The sequence below is a fragment of the Pleurodeles waltl genome, chromosome 3_1, assembly GCF_031143425.1.
Source record: "Pleurodeles waltl isolate 20211129_DDA chromosome 3_1, aPleWal1.hap1.20221129, whole genome shotgun sequence".
Classification (NCBI taxonomy): Eukaryota; Metazoa; Chordata; class Amphibia; order Caudata; family Salamandridae; genus Pleurodeles; species Pleurodeles waltl.
In genome coordinates, this window is record NC_090440.1 from 638,249,923 (window position 1) to 638,277,342 (window position 27,420).

Here is a 27,420-nt window from a genome sequence, read left to right on the forward strand (position 1 = left end):
TGTAGTGGAAGGAGTGGTTATTGTAGTGCTTGTAGTGGAGGGAGTACCTGTTGTAGTGCTTGTAGAAGAGGGAGTACTGGTTGTTGTAGAGGGTGTGCTCGTTGTTCTTGTAGTGGATGGAGTGCTAGTTGATGTGGAGGGGATACTAGTTGTAGAAAGTGTAGAAGAGGGACTACTGCCTGTAGTGGAAGAGATAATGCTTGTAGTGCTTGTAGTGGAGGGGGTACTAGTTGTAGTGCTTGTTGAAGAGGTAGTACTTGTTGTAGAGGTTGTGCTTGTAGTGGATGGAGTACTAGGTGTTGTAGAGGGAGTACTAGTAGTAGTACTTGTGGTGGAGGGGGTACTGGTGCTTGTAGTGGAAGGAGTGGTTATCATTGTTCTTGTAGTGGAGGGAGTACCTGTTGTAGTGCTTGTGAAAGAGGGAGTACCAGTTCCTGTAGAGGGTGTGCTTGTAGATCTTGTAGTGGATGGAGTACGAGTTGTTGTAGAGGGGGTACTAGTTGTAGTATGTATAGAAGAGGGACTACTGCCTGTAGTGGAAGGGGTAGTGCTTGTAGTGCTTGTAGTGGAGGGGGTACTGGTTGTAGTGCTTGTTGAAGAGGGAATAGTGCTTGTTGTAGGGGGTGAGCTTGTAGTGGATGGAGTACTAGATGTAGAGGGAGTAGTAGTAGTAGTGGAAGTACTTGTGGTGGAGGGGGTACTGGTGCTTGTAGTGGAAGGAGTGGTTATCGTAGTGCTTGTGGTGGAAGGACTACCTGTTGTAGTGCTTGTGGAAGAGGGAGTACTGGTTCTTGTAGAGGGTGTGCTTGTAGATCTTGTAGTGGATGGAGTATGAGTTGTTGTAGAGGGGGTACTAGTTGTAGTACGTGTAGAAGAGGGACTACTGCCTGTAGTGGATGGGGTAGTGCTTGTAGTGCTTGTAGTGGAGGGGGTACTGGTTGTAGTGCTTGTTGAAGAGGGAGTAGTGCTTGTTGTAGGGGGTGAGCTTGTAGTGGATGGAGTACTAGATGTAGAGGGAGTAGTAGTAGTACTGGTAGTACTTGTGGTGGAGGGGGTACTGGTGCTTGTAGTGGAAGGAGTGGTTATCGTAGTGCTTGTAGTGGAAGGACTACCTGTTGGAGTGCTTGTGGAAGAGGGAGTACTGGTTGTTGTGGAGGGTGTGCTTGTAGTTCTTGTAGTGGATGTAGTGCTAGTTGATGTAGAGAGGATACTAGTTGTAGAACTTGTAGAAGAGAGAGTACTGCCTGTAGTGGAAGAGCTATTGCTTTTAGTGCTTGTAGTGGAGGGGGTACTAGTTGTAGTGCTTGCTGAAGAGGTAGTACTTGTCGTAGAGGGTGTGCTTGTAGTTCTTGTAGTGGATGGAGTACTAGTTGTTGTAGAGGGGGTACTAGTTGTAGTATGTGTAGAAGAGGGGATACTGCTTGTAGTGGAAGGGGTAGTGCTTGTAGTGCTTGTAGTGGAGCGGGTACTAGTTGTAGTTCTTGTTGAAGAGGGAGTGCTGCTTGTTGTAGGGGGTAAGCTTGTAGTGGATGGAGTACTGTATGTTGTAGAGGGAGTAGTAGTAGTACTTGTGGTGGAGGGGGTACTGGTGATTGTAGTGGAAGGAGTGGTTATTGTAGTGCTTGTAGTGGAGGGAGTACCTGTTGTAGTGCTTGTGGAAGAGGGAGTACTGGTTCTTGTAGAGGGTGTACTTGTAGTTCTTGTAGTGGATGGAGTACGAGTTGTTGTAGAGGGGGTACTAGTTGTAGTACGTGTAGAAGAGGGACTACTGCCTGTAGTGGATGGGGTAGTGCTTGTAGTGCTTGTAGTGGAGGGGGTACTGGTTGTAGTACTTGTTGAAGAGGGAGTAGTGCTTGTTGTAGGGGGTGAGCTTGTAGTGGATGGAGTACTAGATCTAGAGGAAGTAGTAGTAGTAGTGGTAGTACTTGTGGTGGAGGGGGTACTGGTGCTTGTAGTGGAAGGAGTGGTTATCGTAGTGCTTGTAGTGGAAGGACTACCTGTTGTAGTGCTTGTGGAAGAGGGAGTACTGGTTGTTGTAGAGGGTGTGCTTGTAGTTCTTGTAGTGGATGGAGTACGAGTTGTTGTAGAGGGGATACTAGTTGTAGGACTTGTAGAAGAGAGAGTACTGCCTGTAGTGGAAGAGCTAGTGCTTGTAGTGCTTGTAGTGGAGGGGGTACTAGTTGTAGTGCTTGCTGAAGAGGTAGTACTTGTCGTAGAGGGTGTGCTTGTAGTTCTTGTAGTGGATGGAGTACTAGTTGTTGTAGAGGGAGTACTAGTTGTAGTATGTGTAGAAGAGGGGATACTGCTTGTAGTGGAAGGGGTAGTGCTTGTAGTGGTTGTAGTGGAGGGGGTACTGGTTGTAGTGCTTGTTGAAGAGGGAGTACTGCTTGTTGTAGGGGGTGAGCTTGTAGTGGATGGAGTACTAGATGTTGTAGAGGGAGTAGTAGTAGTACTTGTGGTGGAGGGGGTACTGGTGCTTGTAGTGAAAGGAGTGGTTATTGTAGTGCTTGTAGTGGAGGGAGTACCTGTTGTAGTGCTTATAGAAGAGGGAGTACTGGTTGTTGTAGAGGGTGTGCTCGTTGTTCTTGTTGTGGATGGAGTGCTAGTTGATGTGGAGGGGATACTAGTTGTAGAAAGTGTAGAAGAGGGACTACTGCCTGTAGTGGATGGGGTAGTGCTTGTAGTGCTTGTAGTCGAGGGGGTACTAGTTGTAGTGCTTGTTGAAGAGGGAGTACTGCTTGTTGGAGGGGGTGAGCTTGTAGTGGATGGAGTACTAGATGTTGTAGAGGGAGTAGTAGTAGTAATACTTGTGGTGGAGGGGGTACTGGTGCTCGTAGTGGAAGGAGTGGTTATTGTAGTGCTAGTAGTGGAGGTAGTACCTGTTGTAGTGCTTGTGGAAGAGGGAGTACTGGTTGTTGTAGAGGGTGTGCTTGTAGTTCGTGTAGTGGATGGAGTGCTAGTTGATGTAGAGGTGATACTACTTGTAGAACGTGTAGAGGAGGGAGCACTGCCTGTAGTGGAAGGGCTAGTGCTTGTAGTGGAGGGGGTACTAATTGTAGTGCTTGCTGAAGAGGTAGTACTTGTTGTAGAGGGTGTGCTTGTAGTTCTTGTAGTGGATAGAGTACTAGTTGTTGTAGAGGGGGTACTAGTTGTAGTATGTGTAGAAGAGGGGATACTGCTTGTAGTGGAAGGGGTAGTGCTTGTAGTGCTTGTAGTGGAGGGGCTACTATTTGTAGTTTTTGTTGAAGAGGGAGAGCTTGTTGTAGGGGGTAAGCTTGTAGTGGATGGAGTACTAGATGTTGTAGAGGGAGTAGTAGTAGTAGTACTTGTGGTGGAGGGGGTACTGGTGCTTGTGGTGGAAGGAGTGGTTATTGTAGTGCTTGTAGTGGAGGGAGTACCTGTTGTAGTGCTTGTGGAAGAGGGAGTACTGGTTGTTGTAGAGGGTGTGCTCGTAGTTCTTGTAGTGGATGGAGTATGAGTTGTTGTAGATGGGGTACTAGTTGTAGTACGTATAGAAGAGGGACTACTGCCTGTAGTGGAAGGGGTAGTGCTTGTAGTGCTTGTAGTGGAGGGGGTACTAGTTGTAGTGCTTGTTGAAGAGGGAGTACTGCTTGTTGTAGGGGGTGAGCTTGTAGTGGATTGAGTACTAGATGTTGTAGAGGGAGTAGTAGTAGTACTTGTGGTGGAGGGGGTACTGGTGCTTGTAGTGGAAGGAGTGGTTATTGTAGTGCTTGTAGTGGAGGGAGTACCTGTTGTAGTGCTTGTGAAAGAGGGAGTACTGGTTGTTGTAGAGGGTGTGCTCGTTGTTCTTGTAGTGGATGGAGTGCTAGTTGTTGTAGAGGGGATACTAGTTGTAGAATGTGTAGAAGAGGGAGTACTGCCTGTAGTGGAAGTGCTAGTGCTTGTAGTGCTTGTAGTGGAGGGGGTACTCGTTGTAGTGCTTGCTGAAGAGGTAGTACTTGTTGTAGAGGGTGTGCTTGTAGTTCTTGTAGTGGATGGAGTACCAGTTGTTGTAGAGGGGGTACTAGTTGAAGTATGTGTAGAAGAGGGGATACTGCTTGTAGTGGAAAGGGTAGTGATTGTAGTGCTTGTAGTGGAGTGGGTACTAGTTGTAGTTCTTGTTGAAGAGGGAGTGCTGCTTGTTGTAGGGGGTAAGCTTGTAGTGGATGGAGTACTAGATGTTGTAGAAGGAGTAGTAGTACTTGTGGTGGAGGGGGTACTGGTGCTTGTAGTGGAAGGAGTGGTTAATGTAGTGCTTGTAGTGGAGGAAGTACCTGTTGTAGAGCTTGTGGAAAAGGGAGTACTGGTTCTTGTAGAGGGTGTGCTCGTAGTTCTTGTAGTGGATGGAGTGCTAGTTGTTGTAGAGGGGATACTAGTTGTAGAATGTGTAGAAGAGGGAGTACTGCCTGTAGTGGAAGTGCTAGTGCTTGTAGTGCTTGTAGTGGAGGGGGTACTCGTTGTAGTGCTTGCTGAAGAGGTAGTACTTGTTGTAGAGGGTGTGCTTGTAGTTCTTGTAGTGGATGGAGTACCAGTTGTTGTAGAGGGGGTACTAGTTGTAGTATGTGTAGAAGAGGGGATACTGCTTGTAGTGGAAAGGGTAGTGCTTGTAGTGCTTGTAGTGGAGGGGGTACTAGTTGTAGTGCTTTTTGAAGAGGGAGTACTGCTTGTTGAAGGGGGTGAGCTTGTAGTGGATGGAGTACTAGATGTTGTAGAGGGGGTACTAGCTGTAGTATGTGTAGAAGAGGGGATACTGCTTGTAGTGGAATGGGTAGTGCTTGTAGTGCTTGTAGTGGAGAGGGTACTGGTTGTAGTGCTTGTTGAAGAGGGAGTACTGCTTGTTGTAGGGGGTGAGCTTGTAGTGGATGGAGTACTAGATGTTGTAGAGGGAGTAGTAGTAGTAGTAGTACTTGTGGTGGAGGGGGTACCTGTGCTTGTAGTGGAAGGTTTTGTTATGGTAGTGGAAGAAGTGGAGGGAGTACCTGTTGTAGTGCTTGTGGAAGATGGAGTACTGGTTGTTCTAGAGGGTGTGCTCGTAGTTCTTGTAGTGGATGGAGTGCTAGTTGTTGTAGAGGGGATACTAGTTGTAGAATGTGTAGAAGAGGGAGTACTGCCTGTAGTGGAAGGGCTTGTGCTTGTAGTGCTTGTAGTGGAGGGGGTACTCGTTGTAGTGCTTGCTGAAGAGGTAGTACTTGTTGTAGAGGGTGTGCTTGTAGTTCTTGTAGTGGATGGAGTACCAGTTGTTGTAGAGGGGGTACTAGTTGTAGTATGTGTAGAAGAGGGGATACTGCTTGTAGTGGAAAGGGTAGTGATTGTAGTGCTTGTAGTGGAGTGGGTACTAGTTGTAGTTCTTGTTGAAGAGGGAGTGCTGCTTGTTGTAGGGGGTAAGCTTGTAGTGGATGGAGTACTAGATGTTGTAGAAGGAGTAGTAGTAGTAGTACTTGTGGTGGAGGGGGTACTGGTGCTTGTAGTGGAAGGAGTGGTTAATGTAGTGCTTGTAGTGGAGGAAGTACCTGTTGTAGAGCTTGTGGAAGAGGGAGTACTGGTTCTTGTAGAGGGCGTGCTCGTAGTTCTTGTAGTGGATGGAGTACGAGTTGTTGTAGAGGGGGTACTAGTTGTAGTACTTGTAGAAGAGGGAGTACTGCCTGTAGTGGAAGGGCTAGTGCTTGTAGTGGAGGGGGTACTCGTTGTAGTGCTTGCTGAAGAGGTAGTACTTGTTGTAGAGTGTGTGCTTGTAGTTCTTGTAGTGGATGGAGTACCAGTTTTTGTAGAGGGGGTACTAGTTGTAGTATGTGTAGAAGAGGGGATACTGCTTGTAGTGGAAAGGGTAGTGATTGTAGTGCTTGTAGTTGAGTGGGTACTAGTTGTAGTTCTTTTTGAAGAGGGAGTGCTGCTTGTTGTAGGGGGTAAGCTTGTAGTGGATGGAGTACTAGATGTTGTAGAGGGAGTAGTAATAGTAGTAGTACTTGTGGTGGAGGGGGTACCTGTGCTTGTAGTGGAAGGTTTTGTTATTGTAGTGGAAGGAGTGGAGGGAGTACCTGTTGTAGTGCTTGTGGAAGATGGAATACTGGTTGTTGTAGAGGGTGTGCTCATAGTTCTTGTAGTGGATGGAGTGCTAGTTGTTGTAGAGGGGATACTAGTTGTAGGACGTGTAGAAGAGGGAGTACTGCCTGTAGTGGAAGGGCTAGTGCTTGTAGTGCTTGTAGTGGAGGGGGTACTCGTTGTAGTGCTTGCTGAAGAGGTAGTACTTGTTGTAAAGGGTGTGCTTGTAGTTCTTGTAGTGGATGGAGTACTAGTTGTTGTAGAGGGGGTACTAGTTGTAGTATGTGTAGAAGAGGGGATACTGCTTGTAGTGGAAGGGGTAGTGCTTGTAGTGCTTGTAGTGGAGGAGGTACTAGTTGTAGTGCTTTTTGAAGAGGGAGTACTGCTTGTTGAAGGGGGTGAGCTTGTAGTGGATGGAGTACTAGATGTTGTAGAGGGGGTACTAGCTGTAGTATGTGTAGAAGAGGGGATACTGCTTGTAGTGGAAGGGGTAGTGCTTGTAGTGCTTGTAGTGGAGGGGGTACTGGTTGTAGTGCTTGTTGAAGAGGGAGTACTGCTTGTTGAAGGGGGTGAGCTTGTAGTGGATGGAGTACTAGATGTTGTAGAGGGAGTAGAAGTAGTAGTACTTGTGGTGGAGGGGGTACTTGTGCTTGTAGTGGAAGGAGTGGTTATTGTAGTGCTTTTAGTGGAGGGAGTACCTGTTGTAGTGCTTGTGGAAGAGGGAGTACTAGTTGTTGTAGAGGGTGTGCTCGTAGTGCTTGTAGTGGATGGAGTGCTAGTTGTTGTAGAGGGGATACTAGTTGTAGAACGTGTATAAGAGGGAGTACTGCCTGTAGTGGAAGGGCTAGTGCTTGTAGTGCTTGTAGTGGAGGGGGTACTCGTTGTAGTGCTTGCTGAAGAGGTAGTACTTGTTGTAGAGGGTGTGCTTGTAGTTCTTGTAGTGGATGGAGTACCAGTTGTTGTAGAGGGGGTACTAGTTGTAGTGTGTGTAGAAGAGGGGATACTGCTTGTAGTGGAAAGGGTAGTGCTTGTAGTGCTTGTAGTGGAGTGGGTACTAGTTGTAGTTCTTGTTGAAGAGGAAGTGCTGCTTGTTGTAGGGGGTAAGCTTGTAGTGGATGGAGTACTAGATGTTGTAGAAGGAGTAGTAGTAGTAGTACTTGTGGTGGAGGGGGTACTGGTGCTTGTAGTGGAAGGAGTGGTTAATGTAGTGCTTGTAGTGGAGGAAGTACCTGTTGTAGTGCTTGTGGAAGAGGGAGTACTGGTTCTTGTAGAGGGTGTGCTCGTAGTTCTTGTAGTGGATGGAGTACGAGTTGTTGTAGAGGGGGTACTAGTTGTAGTACTTGTAGAAGAGGGACTACTGCCTGTAGTGGATGGTGTAGTGGTTGTAGTGCTTGTAGTGGAGGGGGCACTAGTTGTAAAGCTTGTTGAAGAGGGAGTACTGCTTGTTGTAGGGGGTGAGCTTGTAGTGGATGGCGTACTAGATGTTGTAGAGGGAGTAGTAGTAGTAGTACTTGTGGTGGAGGGGGTACTGGTGCTTGTAGTGGAAGGAGTGGTTATTGTAGTGCTTGTAGTGGAGGGAGTACCTGTTGTAGTGCTTGAGGAAGAGGGAGTACTGTTTGTTGTAGAGGGTGTGCTTGTCGTTCTTGTAGTGGATGGAGTGCTAGTTGTTGTAGAGGGGATACTAGTCGTAGAATTTGTAGAAAAGGGAGTACTTCCTGTAGTGGAAGGGCTAGGGCTTGTTGTGGAGGGGGTACTAGTTGGAGTGCTTGCTGAAGAGGAAGTACTTGTTGTAGAGGGTGTACTTGTAGTTCTTGTAGTGGATGGAGTACGAGTTGTTGTAGAGGGGGTACTAGTTGTAGTACGTGTAGAAGAGGGACTACTGCCTGTAGTGGATGGGGTAGTGCTTGTAGTGCTTGTAGTGGAGGGGGTACTAGTTGTAGTGCTTGTTGAAGAGGGAGTACTGCTTGTTGTAGAGGGTGTGCTTGTAGTTCTTGTAGTGGATGGTGTACTAGTTGTTGTAGAGGGGGTACTAGTTGTAGAATGTGTAGAAGAAGGGACACTGCTTGTAGTGGAAGGCGTAGTGCTTGTAGTGCTTGTAGTGGGGGGGTTACTAGTTGTAGTTCTTGTTGAAGAGGGAGTGCTGCTTGTTGTAGGGGGTAAGCTTGTAGTGGATGGAGTACTAGATGTTGTAGAGGGAGTAGTAGTAGTAGTACTTGTGGTGGAGGGGTTACTGGTGCTTGTAGTAAAAGAAGTGGGTATTTTAGTGGTTGTTCTGGAGGGAGTACCTGTTGTAGTGCTTGTGGAAGAGGGAGTACTGGTTCTTGTAGAGGGTGTGCTTGTAGTTCTTGTAGTAGATGGAGTACGAGTTGTTGTAGAGGGGCTACTAGTTGTAGTAAGTGTAGAAGAGGGACTACTACCTGTAGTGGATGGGGTAGTGCTTGTAGTGCTTTTAGTGGAGGGGTTACTAGTTGTAGTGCTTGTTGAAGAGAGAGTACTGCTTGTTGTAGGGGGTGAGCTTGTAGTGGATGGAGTACTAGATGTTGTAGAGGGAGTAGTAGTAGTACTTGGGGTGGAGGGGGTACTTGTGCTTGTAGTGAAAGGAGTGGTTATTGTAGTGATTGTAGTGGAGGGGGTACCTGTTGTAGTGCTTGTGGAAGATGGAGTACTGGTTGTTGTAGAGGGTGTGCTCGTAGTTCTTGTAGTGGATGGAGTGCTAGTTGATGTAGAGGGGATACTAGTTGTAGAACGTGTAGAAGAGGGAGTACTGCCTGTAGTGGAAGGGCTAGTGCTTGTAGTGGAGGGGTTACTAGTTGTAGTGGTTGCTGAAGAGGTAGTACTTGTTGTGGAGGGTGTGCTTGTAGTTCTTGTAGTGGTTGGACTACTAGTTGTTGTAGAGGGGGTACTAGTTGTAGTATGTGTAGAAGAGGGGATACTGCTTGTAGTGGAAGGGGTAGTGCTTGTAGTGGAGGGGGTACTAGTTGTAGTTCTTGTTGAAGGGGGAGCGCTGCTTGTTGTAGGGGGTAAGCTTGTAGTGGATTGAGTACTAGCTGTTGTAGAGGGAGTAGTAGTAGTAGTACTTGTGGTGGAGGGGGCACTGGTGCTTGTAGTGGAAGGTGTGGTTATTATAGTGCTTGTAGTGGAGGGAGTACCTGTTGTAGTGCTTGTGGAAGAGGGAGTACTGGTTCTTGTAGAGGGTGTGCTTGTAGTTCTTGTAGTGGATCGAGTACTAGTTGTTGTAGAGGGGGTACTAGTTGTAGTACGTGTAGAAGAGGGACTACTGCTTGTAGTGGATGGGGTAGTGCTTGTAATGCTAGTAGTGGAGGGGGTTCTGGTTGTAGTGCTTGTTGAAGAGGGAGTAGTGCTTGTTGTAGGGGGTGAGCTTGTAGTGGATGGAGTACTAGATGTTGTAGAGGGAGTAGTAGTAGTAGTAGTAGTAGTACTTGTGGTGGAGCGGGTACTGGTGCTTGTAGTGGAAGGAGTGGTTATCGTAGTGCTTGTAGTGGAAGGAATACCTGTTGTAGTGCTTGTGGAAAAGGGAGTACTGGTTGTTGTGGAGGGTGTGCTTGTAGTTCTTGTAGTAGATGGAGTGCTAGTTGATGTAGAGGGGATACTAGTTGTAGAACGTGTAGAAGAGAGAGTACTGCCTGTAGTGGAAGAGCTAGTACTTGTAGTGCTTGTAGTGGAGGGGGTACTAGTTGTAGTGCTTGCTGAAGATGTAGTACTTGTCGTAGAGGGTGTGCTTGTAGTTCTTGTAGTGGATTGAGTACTAGTTGTTGTAGAGGGGGTACTAGTTGTAGTATGTGTAGAAGAGAGGATACTGCTTGTAGTGGAAGGGGTAGTGCTTTTAGTGCTTGTAGTGGAGGAGGTACTAGTTGTAGTGCTTGCTGAAGAGGAAGAACTGCTTGTTGTAGGGGGTGAGCTTGTAGTGGATGGAGTACTAGATGTTGTAGAGGGAGTAGTAGTAGTAATACTTGTGGTGGAGGGGGTACTGGTGCTTGTAGTGGAAGGAGTGGTTATTGTAGTGCTTGTAGTGGAGGGAGTACCTGTTGTAGTGCTTGTGGAAGAGGGAGTACTGGTTGTTGTAGAGGGTGTGCTTGTAGTCCGTGTAGTGGATGGAGTGCTAGTTGATGTAGAGGGGATACTACTTGTAGAACGTGTAGAGGAGTGAGAACTGCCTGTAGTGGAAGGGCTAGTGCTTGTAGTGCTTGTAGTGGAGGGGGTAGTAGTTGTAGTGCTTGCTGAAGAGGTAGTACTCGTTGTGGAGGGTGTGCTTGTAGTTCTTGTAGTGGATGGAGTACTAGATGTTGTAGAGGGAGTAGTAGTAGTAATACTTGTGGTGGAGGGGGTACCTGTGCTTGTAGTGGAAGGTTTTGTTATGGTAGTGGAAGGAGTGGAGGGAGTACCTGTTGTAGTGCTTGTGGAAGAGGGAGTATTGGTTGTTGTAGAGGGCATGCTAGTAGTTCTTGTAGTGGATAGAGTGCTAGTTGTTGTAGAGGGGATACTAGTTGTTGAACGTGTAGAAGAGGGAGTACTGCCTGTAGTGGAAGGGCTAGTGCTTGTAGTGCTTGTAGTGGAGGGGGTAGTAGTTGTAGTGCTTGCTGAAGAGGTAGTACTCGTTGTGGAGGGTGTGCGTGTAGTTCTTGTAGTGGATAGAGTACTAGTTGTTGTAGAGGGGGTACTAGTTGTAGTATGTGTAGAAGAGGGGATAGTGCTTGTAGTGGAAGGGGTAGTGCTTGTAGAGGAGGTGGTATTAGTTGTAGTTCTTGTTGAAGAGGGAGTGCTGCTTGTTGTAGGGGGTATGCTTGTAGTGGATGGAGTACTAGATGTTGTAGAGGGAGTAGAAGTAGTAGTACTTGTGGTGGAGGGGGTACTGGTGCTTGTAGTGGAAGGAGTGGTTATTGTAGTGCTTGTAGTGGAGGGAGTACCTGTTGTGGTGCTTGTGGAAGAGGGAGTGCTGGTTCTTGTAGAGGGTGTGCTTGTAGTTCTTGTAGTGGATGGAGTGCTAGTTGTTGTAGAGGGGATGCTAGTTGTAGTACGTGTAGAAGAGGGACTGCTGCCTGTAGTAGATGGGGCAGTGCTTGTAGTGCTTGTAGTGGAGGTGGTACTAGTTGTAGTTCTTGTTGAAGAGGGAGTACTACTTGTTGTAGGGGGTGAGCTTGTAGTGGATGGAGTACTAGATGTTGTAGAGGGAGTAGTAGTAGCAGTACTTGTGGTGGAGTGGGTACTCATGCTTGTAGTGGAAGGAGTGGTTATCGTAGTGCTTGTAGTGGAAGGAATACCTGTTGTAGTGCCTGTGGAAGAGGGAGTACTGGTTGTTGTGGAGGGTGTGATTGTCGTTCTTGTAGTGGATGGAGTGCTAGTTGATGTAGAGGCGATACTAGTTGTAGAACGTATAGAGGAGGGAGTACTGCCTGTAGTGGAAGGGCTAGTGCTTGTAGTGCTTGTAGTAGAGGGGGTACTAATTGTAGTGCTTGCTAAAGAGGTAGTGCTTGTTGTAGAGGGTGTGCTTGTAGTTCTTGTAGTGGATGGAGTACTAGTTGTTGTAGAGGGGGTACTAGTTTTAGTATGTGTAGAAGAGGGGATACTGCTTGTAGTGGAAGGGGTAGTGCTTGTAGTGCTTGTAGTGGAGGGGGTACTAGTTGTACTTCTTGTTGAAGAGGGAGTGCTGCTTGTTGTAGGGGGTAAGCTTGTAGTGGATGGAGTACTAGATGTTGTAGAGGGAGTAGTAGTAGTAGTAGTACTTGTGGTGGAGGGGGTACGGGTGCTTGTAGTAGAGGAAGTACCTGTTGTAGTGATTGTGGAAGAGGGAGTACTGGTTCTTGTATAGGGCGTGCTAGTAGTTCTTGTAGTGGATGGAGTACGAGTTATTGTAGAGGGGATACTAGTTGTAGTGCGTGTAGAAGAGGGACTACTGCCTGTAGTGGATGGGGTAGTGCTTGTAGTGCTTGAAGTGGAGGGGGTACTAGTTGTAGTGCTTGTTGAAGAGGGAGTACTGCTTGTTGTAGGGGGTGAGCTTGTAGTGGATGGAGTACTAGATGTTGTAGAGGGAGTAGTAGTAGTACTTGTGGTGGAGGGGGTACTGGTGCTTGTAGTGGGAGGAGTGGTTATCGTAGTGCTTGTAGTGGAAGGACTACCTGTTGTAGTGCTTGTTGAAGAGGGAGTACTGCTTGAAGTAGGGGGTGAGCTTGTAGTGCTTGTAGTGGAGGGGGTACTAGTTGTAGTACTTGTTGAAGTGGTAGTACTTGTTGTTGTAGAGGGTGTGCTAGTGGAACGTGAACTTGATGGAGTACTTGATGTTGTAGAGTGACTAATAGTTGTAGTACTTGTGGAGGAGGGAGTACTGGTGCGTGTAGTGTAATTAGTAACAGTTGTTGTACTTTTAGTGGAGGGAGTGTTAGTTGTAGTCGGAGAACTAATTGTACTGGTTGTTGACGAGGTAGTGCTTGTTGGGGACTGTGTACTTGTGGTACTTGTGAATGACGTGCTAGGTATTGTAGAGGGAGTAGTTGTAGTGCTTGTAGAGGAGGAAGTACTTGTTGCAGAGGATGTCCTCTCTGACGAGGTTGATGTTGGAAATCTTGTTGATGGACCTGTTCAATACAAAAGGAATAGTTCATTATGACTTCAATGAGCAGGAATTCAACCCCAAATGCAGGTTACTGTGTATTATAATGTCATTTAATTTTTGCTTCTGTGCATCTTCAGTTGTATTGGTCAAGACATTGCATAATAGTTTCATAGTTGATGCTACATAATCCTCATGGGCTAGGTGTGTACTTGCTTGCAAATTTGACCCTGCTAGCGAGGCCAATGTACGTCTCTATTATTATATTTAAAGGCATATGGATAATCTTTTTGTACTCTTCTTTTTGATACTTTTGGCATGAATAATCTGAAAATAAAGGAACAAACCAAGGGGCAGTGCTGCATTGTGTCAGAGAGAGAGAGAGCAGAATAGCACCATAAATACTATGAATTCTCTCACCCCCTATGCTGGAACACTTTTGGTCTTGCGCTACGCACAAATCCATGCATCATAGTACAAAGATATGTGATGTCTGGAATAGGTTTTACACAGGAAAGATACATTTTGAGTGCAAAATGATATGCTTAGATATAGGTTAACACTTTTTCAAGTATGTATGTGTGCTGTTCAGTACAGCACAAATACAGTTTGAAAAGGTTACAGAAAAAATGTTTCAAAAACTTTACTTCTGCCTCAGTGAGGCATAATTGTTTAACAGAGGACTCTGTCTAACAATGTAAGTGGATAAGGATTTCGGTCAAACCAATGGTTGGTTGTGCTATATGTGGTAGAGTTTTTCTGATAATACTTACATGTTAAACACAAGCCAGACCTAATTGTATGTCAACAAGAGGAGCATTATATCTTTAGAATGTATATGCTTATGGCCTAGAAATCTATTATTCTCAGTAGTGATGCTGAGTTTGTGAGTATGCAATATTATTTTAGTAGCAGCTTTAGTAGCACTAACAAACATAACAAAAACAAAGCCGAAGGCAATCTGTCATCATACTCAGAGAACTACATGCAGTGATTAAAACTTCAAGCCTATTAGGCCTCATACAGAACTCATTATAAAGAAGTAGGAAGCCAAATATGTTACAGTTACAGCCTGCATATTATACAATAATAATAGCTTTATTCGGTCATTGAGGCCATCAAAGCATAAAAAAATACATTAATAACAAAATGTAAAAACATACAATAAAAAGATGGAAACTAGCTTAATAACTCAAATTACATATACATGAATTAAAACATAACAGGAGGAATACATCCCTTTTCTTCACACCTTCTAATTCCTACATCCTAAATAAATATTAACATAGAATAAAAAATGTATTTTAGTGAGCGATGTCGTATACACCAAGCTGTCGCAAGGAACTTGCTTACTGCATGGATAACATTTATGGAAGTGTTGCTCTTTAAAATCCTAGTAGCTATAAAACACTGCCTCAGGCCCATATCTCGGCAGGTTGAACGGATCCATTTTGATCTAGGAGTCGTATAAGCAGGACAAAAGAACATAAAGGGGGTTATTACAACTTTGGAGGAGGTGTTAATCCGTCCCAAATGTGACGGATATACCACCAGCCGTATTACGAGTTCCATAGGATATAATGGACTCGTAATACGGCTTGTGGTATATCCGTCACTTTACCGTCACTTTTGGGGACGGAAGAACACCTCCTCCAAAGTTGTAATAACCCCCAAAGTGTTCAATGGTTTCAGTGCAAACAAGACAAGCTGGGCAAAGATCAGTAGATGATGGCCCACCCCAATTCTTAGTTAAAGATAACAGCGGGAGGCTTCCAAAGCGGAAGCGTGCATAAAGACCCTTCCCCAGTAAGTCAGGAATCAAATCAAGATATTGTTCAAATTGGGGATACCACTTGAAGTCGATGAATAAATTGGTCAATCTACCATAGGATGTACATTGGACCAAATCACTCTTTATCTGGGACCAATATACTGTCTTCATGAGGGTCTTATCAGATCCCTCCAAGTTGTGTGGCTCTTCCCAAAACCTACGTAGACCCAGAGCAGAGAACCAGTTGGATACATGCATAACTCAGGGTATGGTGCCCACTCCTGATCTCCTTAAAATGTCAAGTACTGAATCTCTGTATACAATAAGTTCTGGAACAGTCCAAATCCTTACCCAGTATAACAAGGGTCGTAGAGCTATCAAATTGGCTATATGGTTAAAACCTAGGTCCAAAAACATGGGGATCAGAGGAGTACTCTGGGGACACGCAAGTAGGGCCCTGGCACAGTTGTTTTCTCCTACTGCTAATCTTTTACTCTCAGAGAATCCCCATAGTTCAGCACCATAGGTGGCTGCACCCTGCGCCTTTGCCAAATAATTTTTGATGGCTGGGGATACAGCTTTAGATATAGAATTCTTATAGAAGCGCAGGATAGCAGCCGCTCTATGCTGAAGAAGCCCCACACTTTTGCCGATTTGTTCCTCCCAATGCAAGTTATTTGAAAGCGTCACGCCCAAGTAGTCTATGGTTTAACTCCACTTAGTAGGGCCCCATCCAAATTGATGGTGCATCTTTGGCTGCCGTCAGAGGTAAACACCATCATTAGTAACATTCAGTTCCAATCCATGGTCATCACAGAAGGACTTGAATCTATCCACAAGGATTTGGAGGCCCATAGGGGTCTTGAAGATAAGAAGAGAATCGTCATCAAACAACAGTATTGGGATCTTCTGCTCGTTTAAAGTGGGAGCATCATTGGTGCACGAGGACAGGATTTATACCACTTTATTAATAAATAGCGTAAATAGTGTAGGAGCCAAAACGCAGACCTGGCAAACTCCCCTCCGTATAGGGATCTTATCAGTCAATTCTCCTTGGTCGCCCCACCTCACCTGTGCATATGTGTCATCCTGTAGCCAAGATTGGTGGGGACGCCCATCTGGAGTAGTGCTTCCCAAAGCTTTTCTCTGGAAACCAAATCAAAGGCAGATCTGAGGTCCACGAAGACACAAAAAGGGGTTGTTTTGTGAGGACCACATATTTCCAATACAGGAGGGTCAATCTAAAGATCTGATCTATTGTGCTAGTTTTAGAACGAATGCCCGCTTGCAACATGGAAAGGGCCTGATGTTCTTGGACCCAACTAGTTAACCTCTCTAGCAGTTGTTTGGCAAAGATTTTCTGCAAATTATCAATCAAGCTAATGGGTCTATAGTTGGCAGGGGAATTTTCATAACCCTTTTTAAAGATAGGGATTATCTCAGCACCCTTCCAAGTGCTTGGAATTGGACCACCAGCGGCGATTCTATTTGAAATCGAATTAATATACCAGGACCAGATAGTTATTTCTGATTTATATAGGTCACCTGGCCCAGGCGCATTTCCTGATTTTAGTGAATTAATTGCGATTTTAGTTTCCTCTAAGGAGAAGGCGAGAGGTTCAGAGCAGTCACCCCGGCTGCCCAGCCATAGGGTATTTAAATCATGTGCTGGGGGAAATCCAACTAAAGGGTTTTGAGGGGCAGCATAGAGTTGGGTAAAACGATCGACCCACATCTCAGGTTGAATATGATTCCTCATGTGCCTCCTGCCCCCTCTTTGCCCTCTGGACAACAATTCCCAAAACATCACATTATTATTGTTTTCTGAGGCAAGAATCAGACCCTGCCAAATCGAATCTTCCCATAGCTTTTTTGCTAATATTTGAGCCTTCTTATGTGTTATGTTCTTATGTGTTCGTCTTGCTGATTGAATCTCTACAGGGGATCCAGTCTTAATAACACCTTTTAATTCAGATTTGGCCCTACTGCAGTCCTCATTATACCATCCTCTATCAGCCTTGGAAAGAACATCACCCACTTTGGCTCTTGTCTTTTTATAGAAGAACCTCTGCAATCCCTTAAGCATTCCTTGGTGAATGTCTAGGATAGGGATGTTGTCAGTTTCATGTTCCTCATAGATTGCCAGCTCATCTACAATTTATAAATCCCAGCCATCGAATGAGAACTAGACAAAACCTTTGGCCATGAGACCTTAGTGTAGTTATTACTCAACAATGGAGAGGGAACCACTGTGCGGTGTCTATTCGAGGTTCTCCTAAAAACATCCCCATCCATAGATAATAACAAGGGGTTATGATCACTTTCACATCGGAGTTCTACTTTCATGTCCTTTAGTAGAGGCCATAACCTAATATCAAGTAAGAAATAATCTATTACGCTTGAGGACGTCCCTCGTTTGAAGGTAGGTGCCAAATTTAAATCTGAGGGTGTACATCCATTGCAAGCCCTAAGACCAAACTTTAAACATAACGTAGCTAGCTGGAGGGCTACACGAGAATGAGTGCACAGGTAATTATTAGTTAGCTGTGGGATTCCCCACATCTCGTCTTCCTCATCTGTTAAACCAGAGATCATACGGGAGGGTTCAAAAGCACAGTTAAAATCTCCTGCTATTCTTAAATAAAATGGGGGATTTAGTGAGTCAAGAAATTCTGTCAACTGTATCAGAGTTTGAGACTCAAGCCCTCTAGGAGCAGATCTCCCATATACATTAATAACAATAATTTGGAATTCCCGATGCAAGGTAAATTGAACTCCCATTAGATCCACAGAATCTATTTTCAACGAACAATGTTCACATTGCAAGTCCTTGTTAATAAGAATTAGTAAGCCCCCTTTAAGACGCCATGACCCTTCTCCGATAGCTAGGTATGAATATTATATGAAAGAAACCCATCAATAAAAATTTGCTCATCAGCCCAGGTCTCTTGAAACAAGCAAATGTGAAAATAATTAATAAAAGTAGCCCACTCCGAGTCCCCCAGTTTCTAACGAAGACCAGCTACATTCCATGTTAAAACTGAAAGCACGGGGTTGGCTTGGTCATTGCCGTTAACGGGGCTGGGTCCCTCTTCCATACAATTATCCCCAGTGATAACACCTGACCACACATCTCGATTGCTATTTAGTCAATCAATTGCGTTCAAAGAATGGAAGGACTTGTGGTCCATGGGGGATTCGCATTCCAGGGCCGGGGCTAGCTCACTAATAATCCTTTCTGTACGAATGCAGGGTGGTTTTAAAGAAAGATTAATGCCAACCCTTTTCATGACCCACAGTTCACGTGTTCGGGTTATAAATCCCATGTGATGATCCACCATAGCTTTTTTGATAAAGCAGACAGAGATATAATCATGATTTAGCTCTGGTTGACTATGTCTTCCTACCTCACGGATATCCGAACGAATTGCCGAGAGACAATCACATCTAAAGCGCAACCAGTGGATAACCTTATTAGTCAAGGATTCATGATCTTCGAAGGAACCAGGTAGCAGTTTGGGAACGTTAGTCAAAAAGATAATACTAGCTCTACTTGTTTGGCCCAGGTGTTGTATCTGTCTTGCCTGCCGTGGCATACCCGTCGGGGAGATACCTGAGCCACTGGGGGTCCCATGGGGGCCAGCTGCTCCACCTAACCCACAAGATGTAACAGCCGCCTCAAGTGCATCTTCCGCAGGGCTGGGCCGTGTTGCAGTGTAAACACCCCCCCGGGTGCCCCTAATATTAGAAGCTCCAGTACACTTCTGGCGTGACCTTACAGATTCAGTCTGATTGCTCTCTGCATGGGGTGGGGTTGAATCTAATGGGAGGGGGTTTGTCGCTATCCTAGGGGAAGAAATAACTGGTTTTAGTCCTAGCTGAGGTACAGTTTTTCCCCCATCCATTCCCAACTCCACCTTCTTTTTTGTTATCTGGCAGCTACAACCATTTTTTGGCACCAAGTTCTCTCTCATCAACCCCAATAAAGATACAACCAAAGTCTTTACTTCGTCCACCTTTCGTAAAACGAGGGCTAGATTGACATTCTCATGCGAAATTTGCTCGCTGTCAGAAGTGAGCTCTTTATATTGGTGACTAATATTCTCAGTAGCATCTCCATGCAGAATGTGTGTTGCACTGGTAGGCAAATCTCCCTCTTCCTCCAGTAGCCCAAATCGGTTAGTGCATGGGATATTAGGAATCACCACAATCTCAGGGCTTAGTGGGGGGTGGGGGTAGCCGTAGTACCCATGGAAGGGAAATCCGAGGGACTAAATGGAATATCCACAGCACTGAAGGAAGTAGCTACTGTCATATGGGCAATTTCACCCATAGGAGCAAGAGAATCCTCACTTGGAGAGGTCAAAACTGAAGAGTGTGTTGGTTGTATCTTCTTCTTCCTGCAAAGATTTCTGGTATTTTCCCCATCCCCAAGGTTTCACACTTTTTTGTAGGTGGATGGGGATTGCTTTTCAAAAGTTCATCAACCTCCTTAAATAACAAGTCAATTTGATCAAGGGGGTTGAATCCTTTACTGTTAGCGGGACTCACTGGGTTTTTAGTATGCTTTTTCAATTTTTTAGTGCTGTTCTGTCGAGGTGGAACGTCCACGGCTTTGCGTTTTCCCATTGCAGGGTACTAACAATATGCAAATCACAGCACCAGAAATGATACAAATTGCCCAAAGCACTTATTCTTGTGTAAGAAGAGTGCTAAGGTTTATCGAGCCTCTGGTGGTTAAAGGGTCCTGCACCACCACAAACGACTTAATTATGTTAAATAAAATAGCCAGCACTCAAATAACACTTTTAACAACACAAGGCAGGAGGGCCCAGTATCGTACCTTAGGGCCCAGAGGGGGGGCCCAGCCCAGCCACAGTCGGCCTCTGACGGGCGTAGACGGGCCCGCCTTTGCCCGGGCACGTCCCGCGAAGCGGGCGTGTGATGAAATTCAAAGGGGCCCTGGGTCCCGGCCCCAGCAGCAGTACAGAGTCCGGTGCGACCCGCAAAGCGGGCGCTTGATGAAATTTAAAGGGGCCTTGGGTCTCGCCCCCAGCAGCAGCACAGAGTCCGCGCAATGAAATTTAAAGGGGCCTTGGGTCTCGCCCCCAGCAGCAGCACAGAGTCCGGCGCGACCCGTGACTCGGGCGGGCGATGAAATTTAAAGGGGCCTTGGGTCCCGCCCCAGCAGCAGCACAGAGTCCGGCGCGACTAGCGAAGCGGGCGCGCGCTGAAATTTAAAGGGGCCTTGGGTCCCGCCCCCAGCAGCAGCACAGAGTCTGCATATTGATGCACATCTTTGACAGAGATTGTGGTCATGCTTGAAAGGCTGCCCATCAGGTCACCCTCATATATATACAGAGAATCATTGAGAAGTAAGACATCAAAAGACCTAGGAATTTATGAGAAGCAGACAAGAAGACTGATTACTACTTGGGCGGCCATGCCAGAGTACCTTTATCCAACTGCAGGCTATGCAGTGATAGTTACACAGCTACATGTTATTGCAGGTCAGGGAAGATTGTAATTGCACCTTCGAAATTTGCAAAATTAGTATTTTACAAAATTAATAATAGCACAATTTCTACAAAATGTTTTATGGCAGTATTTGTCCTTGTGTGAAAAAGTATCACGGGGAAAAGGGGTTTTGATTTTGTACAGAAAATGTTAGAGAGACATATTTTGCTTGAACTAGTCACCTCACATTGTATGACAAATCGTGCAGTGAGTTCAAAATAGTCATGTGAGAAACTAGCAAACAACATTTTACTGTGTAGGCATTATTTACCAGGGGAAACCTGGAAGGGTGTGAAAATTAACACTCTAATTGTATTTCTGTTCCCAGTGTAAATATATGTTTGCACAGAGATTGGAAAATAGCTCTGACCTTGTAATGTGGCATGAGAGGTGTAATTCTTTTTTAAAGATTAGTTTAGATCAACAAAGTAGAATGATTCTAAGGTTAGGCAAAGCTCCTGGAACTTGACTCTGTGGAATTCTGCAGAGTTAGATAAAGAACAGGCATGTCACACTGATAGTGATGATTTTTCAGAGTGAAATGCACCACTGGCTCTAAATCACAGAGCAAGTGGCACGTTCCACTGTGAAAAAATCAGCATGAAGGGTCCACATGGTGCTCTATAGGGCACAGCTACTCAAGATGATTTTGCTGCCGCGCGAGTAGATTTCCTGCTCTAGTGGCAGGCCTTTGACCTTGAATGGTTGGTACCGCCCACGTTAGAAAAATCTCACTGAAGTTCTCCTAGTGACCAGAAATCTCGCTTGGGGACACCAAATATTGATAGCGCTAGCCAAGTTACTGTTCTGGAACTGCGAGTGAGAACAATTCCAACAAGCAGCAATTGGTGGAATTTGGTTGAAATTCCCGCGTTACAACAGTAATGTAGAGTCCCCAAAATTCCACCAGCATAATATTCCACATACCCCTAAGTGAAACCCTATATAAGTTTGCTCTGTAGTACATTCTAGAGAAAGAACGTAGTAAGAAGTAACAGAAAAGTTACTTTTACTGTAATGCTTGTGGCACACTCAGTGGTAACTCACCAGTAAAAGTCAGCCATGTCCGTTGAGATGATGTGATATTTGAATAATGTTGGACTTAGCCCTTTCTAAAAGGTCATTCCCAAAGCTTTTGCCTTCACCGTCCTGTTTTTTGAACAGGGTTTTGTTGACTTTGAGGACTCTGCTAATTTGGCTTACACACACTGGCACATTTAATTTACTTGTAAGTCCCTGGTGCAGTGGTACTATGTGCACTCAGGGCCTCTAAATTAAATGCAAATAGTGGGCAACATTTATTGTGCTACCATCATATGTAGCCTTTTAAACATGCCTCAGGACTAAAATTGGACCATGTGTGTGCAGTTTTCACTGGCAAAATACATGTTTGGAAAGGCCCAAGCCTTTCATTTCAATACAAAAAGGCACCTGCAATGTAGGCCCTTCACAGCCCATAGGGCAGGGTGCAGTGTTTTTAAAAAGTTACACATGTACTTTTAACTTTTACATGCCCTGATAGTGAAAAAATCTTACATTCATTTTCATTACTGCAAGACATCCTTCTCCCAAAGGATATCATTGTGTTATCCTATCAAATTTAATAAGTGAGAAATTGGGAGCCGGGAGGAAGGTGAAGTTTGCTGCCTTAAAATTGTGATTTTAAATTCTGTTTAGTGGAAAAGTCAGATTTTAAGTCACAATTCTGGAAATGGAATGTTTAGAAAGCTGACATTTTCTTTCCCCAACCAATTGGTACCTGCAGCCTGCACCTTGGGTCACATGACTAGGTGGAGCTGGCAGTTGGTCTTTGAATATTGCTACCAGACTGTGAGGCAAAAGGGGAAAGGTGTTGGCAGGATAGGCCATCTCTAAATTGATGGGGGTTAGCTGTCACCTACCACAACTGCACATCGCATTCTCTTCCTCCACACACTTACAAAGGGGTTGACACTAGTCTTTTAACCCCAAGACAAGGGGGTCAGGGCAGGGAGGCAAGACATTCCAACCACTTCTGGGAGTGGAAACCTCCAGAACCTTCTCCTACTTCAAAGCTGGCACTAAGTATAAATATTGGACCCTGAGACCAAAATCTTCAGTACCCCCTGGACCTGTGGAATACTCGGAAGGATTGGTATGCTGGCATGAAAGAAGAACTGCTGCAGCCCTACTGCCTGAGTGAGAAGGACTGGACCTGCACCTTGAACCCAGGACCACCAGAGTGACTCCAAGGGCTAGCTGGCCATCCTCCTGATCAGAGTCTCAGGGACGGAAAAGGCTCCAACCTTCTTGCACCCAGCTCATGAATTCTGTCTCCCGTTAGGCTTGATCCCCAGGGGATGCCACCCTAGTACTGGACCCATGGAAGTGTGAATTTAGGTGCTCTTCCAGCCCAGCTATGGTCTCTTGAGCAGAACCGATGAAGCAGGGTGCATTTCCTCAGAGCTTTGCATCTGAACCATTCCCAGTGCAGGACCTCGCATCATAGCCTGTAGCTTCTTGGAACCACTGAGAGGTGATGCATTGCCGATGCAGGGGTTTGCATAGCAAGACATAGTCAATGGCAACCTTGATGACAACGCAGGATCTCATATCACAAGCCCTGTTTATGGCCTCATCGGAATTGTCACAGCATGATGCATCGCTGCTGCAGGACCTCGTATCACCACCTGCCACACCTCGGAACCAGCAATGAGTGATGTCTCCTTTACACAGGACCTTGCAAAGCTCCATAACCAGGATTCAAGGTACTTTGTTTAGCGAGCCTAAACTGGTCCCTGTGTCTGGCCCAAACTCCATCACTCTCAGCCTGATCTTGTGAGTTTTTCCCAGTCTGGGTAGACGAGATAACTACAGTTGGTGCTGTGTGCTTTTAAGGCACTATTTTAACATAAATGTTTAAAAGTGCATACCTCAGGTTTTACTGATTGGATTCTTACAATTTTGGTCTCAAATGATTTATTAAAATCAACTCTATTTTTCTAACTTGGTGTTTTTCCTGTGTTATGTTTTTACTTTAAGTATGAAGTACTTTACACATTGCATGTAAGTTATGTTTAACTGGTTTTGTGCCAAGCTATCAGAGGGTTGAACACAGGTTAGTTCTGAGTTTGCTTGTGTCTCCACCTGACAAGAATTATGGTTGCTGCTTGAGTAGGATTTTTCCCCCATGAACCAGTAGCCTAATTTCCTACAAATAACATGATTAAAATGATACAAAATAAATGTAAACCAAATGTGCTGTTGGTTTTAGTGAGTACTTTGATTTTATTATTTGGCATATTGAAAAATAAGAAAAAGAACATAAAAGAATACAATGAAAATAGTAAAATTCTTATTTGCTTTTATGCACAATAGAGAAATATGTTTCCTCAAATAGGGTCTAACTTCAATGTGGTAATTACAAATAATTTGCTTTTTGAAAATGTGTAAATACATTTTGCGTCAAATTGTAGGAAAATCATGTTTGTGGAATGTTATTGTGAGTTCTTCACAGCCTTACATTGTATTGAATATCATAAAATGTAATGAAAAGATATGTGATCAATTTTTGTACAAATTTCTAAGTAAAAGAGTCAGAGCAACACTTTTGATTGTGAAAGACCTTTTGATCTTTATTGAAGTTATCTCAACAGGCATGTTGCTAGTGAATGTTTGTGATTTTATTTCAACTTACTCGCACTCCATAAAATATTCACTCTACATTACAGTTTCAAATTATTACATGGCATTTGCCATTTCATTATATTGCCATATATGATCTTATTTAATTAATGTATTTTAGCATATTACCTACTGTTTTTTCTAAACTATTCCCTACTTTTTATGATCCTACTTTTATTCAAATGCATAAATTAGCTTACCAGATTGCTTATTTTGTACTATTGTTTCCCTTCACTACTGTATTGTCTTTTGTATTATTTATTGCAATAATCCTCAAGCCTTGTCCGAAATGGTTCCTTTGTAAATTGCTCTGCAACACTCTAGTTCTTGTCCAGACTATAAAAACTGCCAATAAATTAATAAATGTATACATAAAACGGTTGCATGCCATATTCCTTGTCCTGCATTATAGGAATCATCATTGCAGTCATAAACACTTGACTAATTCCCCCAAGTGTGCGCAGACCCTAGAACTCCAATTTGTTCACTATTCTTCAATGGAAACAGCATTACAGAATGTCTTTATCCATGGGATCATATTTGGATATGTGAAATGGAAGCCTAACAAAGGCTTTATTCTTCCCTGAATATCCAAAATAACTCTCCAGATTAACATCATAGAACTGAATTGTGGCATCCAAATGCAATAACCACTTTGGCAGAGAGCGTTGAGGTATAAAAGCAGCCTGATAGGCTTGTATTGAAAACATAGGGAAAAAGTACCATGCCCCTTTAAGAATTTGGGAAGCACTTCCCAGAGCCCATTGTATCAGCAATTGTTTCCCAGAGCCAGATCTTTTTTACAGTATGGAATAGAGTATGATTATATACCACTGCCAAATATTAAAACAGCAGAGAAGGCCGGTGGGTTGTTTATGACTACAATGAATACGCCCAAAATGAAGAACCAGACTACAGGTACATAACCTTTTCTTCTGCATCATAGGATCTTCATTCAGAGTCATAAACACTTGACTAGAATAGCAGGCAAACCATGTAGTCAAACAGAGTGGTGGCTATAGGGGCTAGTTTTCTATAATGCAAAATTGACAGACCCAGACAGTTCTAGAAGGTTCAGGTACCACCACTGTTTCAGTCAATCTGGTGTTATTAGAATAATTGTAATTGGATTCTACATTAACTTTGCAGTCATCAATGGCATGACTGGAATAGAAGGAAAGGCACAGAAAATTGGCACTAACAAGTTATAAAATTAGCATTGTCCACTGAGTTCCGATCATGTGCCCTGGATCCAAGTCTCAGCATTTTCTTCCATGGTCAATAAGTCATACTTTGGAAATTCGAATTTCAAAAAGATGTTGCTTATGTCTTTGTTGTTCAGGACCCCTTTGTGGTTTTCCTCATAATGACTGTGGAACACTGTTGGGCTTAAAGAGACACCTCTCTTGATCACATTCCCACTTGCTTGTTGGTATAATGCAAAGTGTTGGTGCTATCTGTTGAAATCATGATGTTTTTTGATTCCAGACATGACTGAAGATGTTTTTGAGGACTAGGTGGCCACTTTCATTTCTATTGATTTGATATAATAATGTGTTTTTCCTTGAATGTCAAAAAGGATGTCCAAAAGTTGGGACTGTCAGATAACTGAGGTGGGCTCCACATCCTGACAGAAGAATCAGTTGCTATAGACTGTTTTGGAATTTTCTTTTGGAATACTCTTTGTTAATACCGTAAATTGTAAACTGAATTCATTCAACACTTACTATCCCTGTTAAGGCACTGAAGCAGTTTGAGGCGAATAGCACTGTACCAGAATCCAAGATTACTGTTTAAATAGCTTCATTTTTTCTTGTGGATTGCTTGTGCTAAGTTTAAGTTTGTGCGCTCGAGCTTTGTTCACCTAGTAGTGTTTTGAGTAGGGATGGAAAAATGTTCATTATATTTCTGAGACTGTAGAAATATTTGTTAAATCATGACTTATAAATGTACATAAATTGTGAATTATTTAATGCATATAGATAAATAGCCACTTGGCCAGTTATTTAGGTTTAAAACATGGTATATCATGTTTATAACTTATAATTAATAGAATATTGAGTTTTTGCAAATTATGATAATAACATGAATGCAAGAAAATTACCTGAGAAACCAGGAAGGTGTGAATATTCATGGGAGTCATATTTATATATCTGTTTGAATATGAGATAATAATTATTTAGATACTCATAATGGTCTACCATGATTTGCAATGTTAGTAGGCACATTACTGTGGTTTTTTAAGTTAGTTGCATTATTTGAGTTTTTGGACCTTCTGCAGAATTTGTTTTAGTAAACGTAGCATCTATACTGAATTTAGGTGGTTGGAGGTAATATTTATACATTTACTTTCTTGTGAATATCTTTTCTATGTTTATGAAACTGGTGTATTTATGTTGAAGGTGGATTGAGCACAATTTTTCTATCGGGCCATGATGAATACCCTCTGGGGTTGAAATGCATAGCCGAATAAAGAATTAATGCAAAGATGCAGACACGCTGGTTGCGACTCTTTCTTAGAGTTTAATAAGAGCTGAAGGATTTATTTTATACATCAAATGGGGGCCATAACCATTTTGTCAGCACCAGCCTCATTTGGTGGATGTAGCTGGAATCAAGTGGAACTGCTGTCATTGAGCAAAGGATACAAAGGGCCTGATTATGTTCTTGGCGGGTGGGATCCTCCATCACAAATGTGATGGATATCCCGCCTGCTGTTTCACAAGTTCCAATGATTATAATGGAACTTGTAATACGGCGGACGGGATATTCGTCACGTTTGTGATGGAGTACCCCTTCCGCCAACGTCGTAATCAAGCCCAAAGTGTGTAAAGTATTAAAAAATCACAAAACAGTAAAAAAATAAAACACTGGAAACAGATTTTATTTTTATCTTTAACTTGACACCAAAAGAAGTATAATCAGATAGCGGGAACCAGAGATATTAAGTTTTAAAGATTAAGGGGCATATTTATACTCTGTTTGCGCTGAATTTTCATCATTTTTTTTAATGCAAATTCAGCGCAAACTTAAATCCACAAAATATAGGAGTTAACGTCATTTTTCAGATGCGTGAAATCACCTTGCATTAATGAGATGCAAGGTAGGCATTCCCGTCCAAAAAATTACTCTAAGCCCCTAGCGCCATATTTAACTCCATATGCAAAAATGATGCACGGGTGGGAGGTGGACCCAAAAAATTACGTGAACCTCGTTTTGCATCAAATCTTGACACATAGGTCTGACCAGGTGTTAAAGTGAGGCACATACACCACTATATAAGGAAAACTCAAAGAAGGAACACTTGCTACATCCAGGACAACATGGAAGTCGTACTGCTCCAGCTAAGCACACACCGCAGATGTCCGCAATGACAGCTGCTCCCCCAACCTCCACAACATCAACCCCAAATACCACAGCAGAACCCACAAAGGCAATGAAGGAGGCGGGAGAGGATATTTTGGCAGAGGACAGCCCTCCTTGGCATCAGGGAGCAAGACATCATCAGGACTTCCCGTCTCAACCAGGAGTCCATTCTACGCCTGCTGAATCAGATTGCACCAGACATTACAGCAAGGCTGCACACTCCCTACAACATACCACCCATCACAAAGCTCCTCACTGTTCTGCATATGCTGGCTTCTGGATCCTTTCAGACCCCAGGGGCACTAGTGGCTTGTGTCTCCCAACCATCAATATCTGTTTACCTGCCTAAGGTCCTAGATGCCATCATCAGTCTCACACCCCACCACATCTGCTTTCCAAATACCCAGCAACTGAAGCAGTAGGCCAAGCAAGAATTCTATCTTATTGCTGGGTTTCCTCATGTGCTGGGTGCAATGGACTGCACCCATGTGCGTCTGGT

At 44.1% G+C, this 27,420-nt stretch overlaps 1 protein-coding gene across 1 annotated transcript; it reads right to left on the minus strand.

Moving 5' to 3' along the window:
- Window positions 1-2,537: 2,537 nt before the first annotated feature.
- LOC138283524 (mucin-2-like) lies at window positions 2,538-27,409 on the minus strand. The gene is made up of 4 exons (XM_069221464.1): window positions 27,325-27,409; window positions 6,423-12,629; window positions 3,399-4,274; window positions 2,538-2,623 (listed from the first exon to the last, which is right to left on the minus strand). The coding sequence occupies exons 1-4, from the start codon at window positions 27,407-27,409 to the stop codon at window positions 2,538-2,540; spliced, it is 7,254 nt and encodes a 2,417-aa protein (XP_069077565.1).
- Window positions 27,410-27,420: the final 11 nt, after the last annotated feature.

Excerpts from the sequence above, each read along its gene's own strand:
- LOC138283524 (XM_069221464.1), bottom strand. The coding sequence starts at position 27,409 with ATGGGTGCAGTCCATTGCACCCAGCACATGAGGAAACCCAGCAATAAG. Across the intron at positions 4,275-6,422 it reads CTCACCCCCTTCAACAAGCA|GTACTTCCTCCACTACAAGC; the intron begins GTACTCCCTCTT and ends GCTCTACAACAG. Across the intron at positions 2,624-3,398 it reads TTCCACAAGCACTACAACAG|TATCCCCTCCACATCAACTA; the intron begins GTACTCCCTCCA and ends TTCTACAACTAG.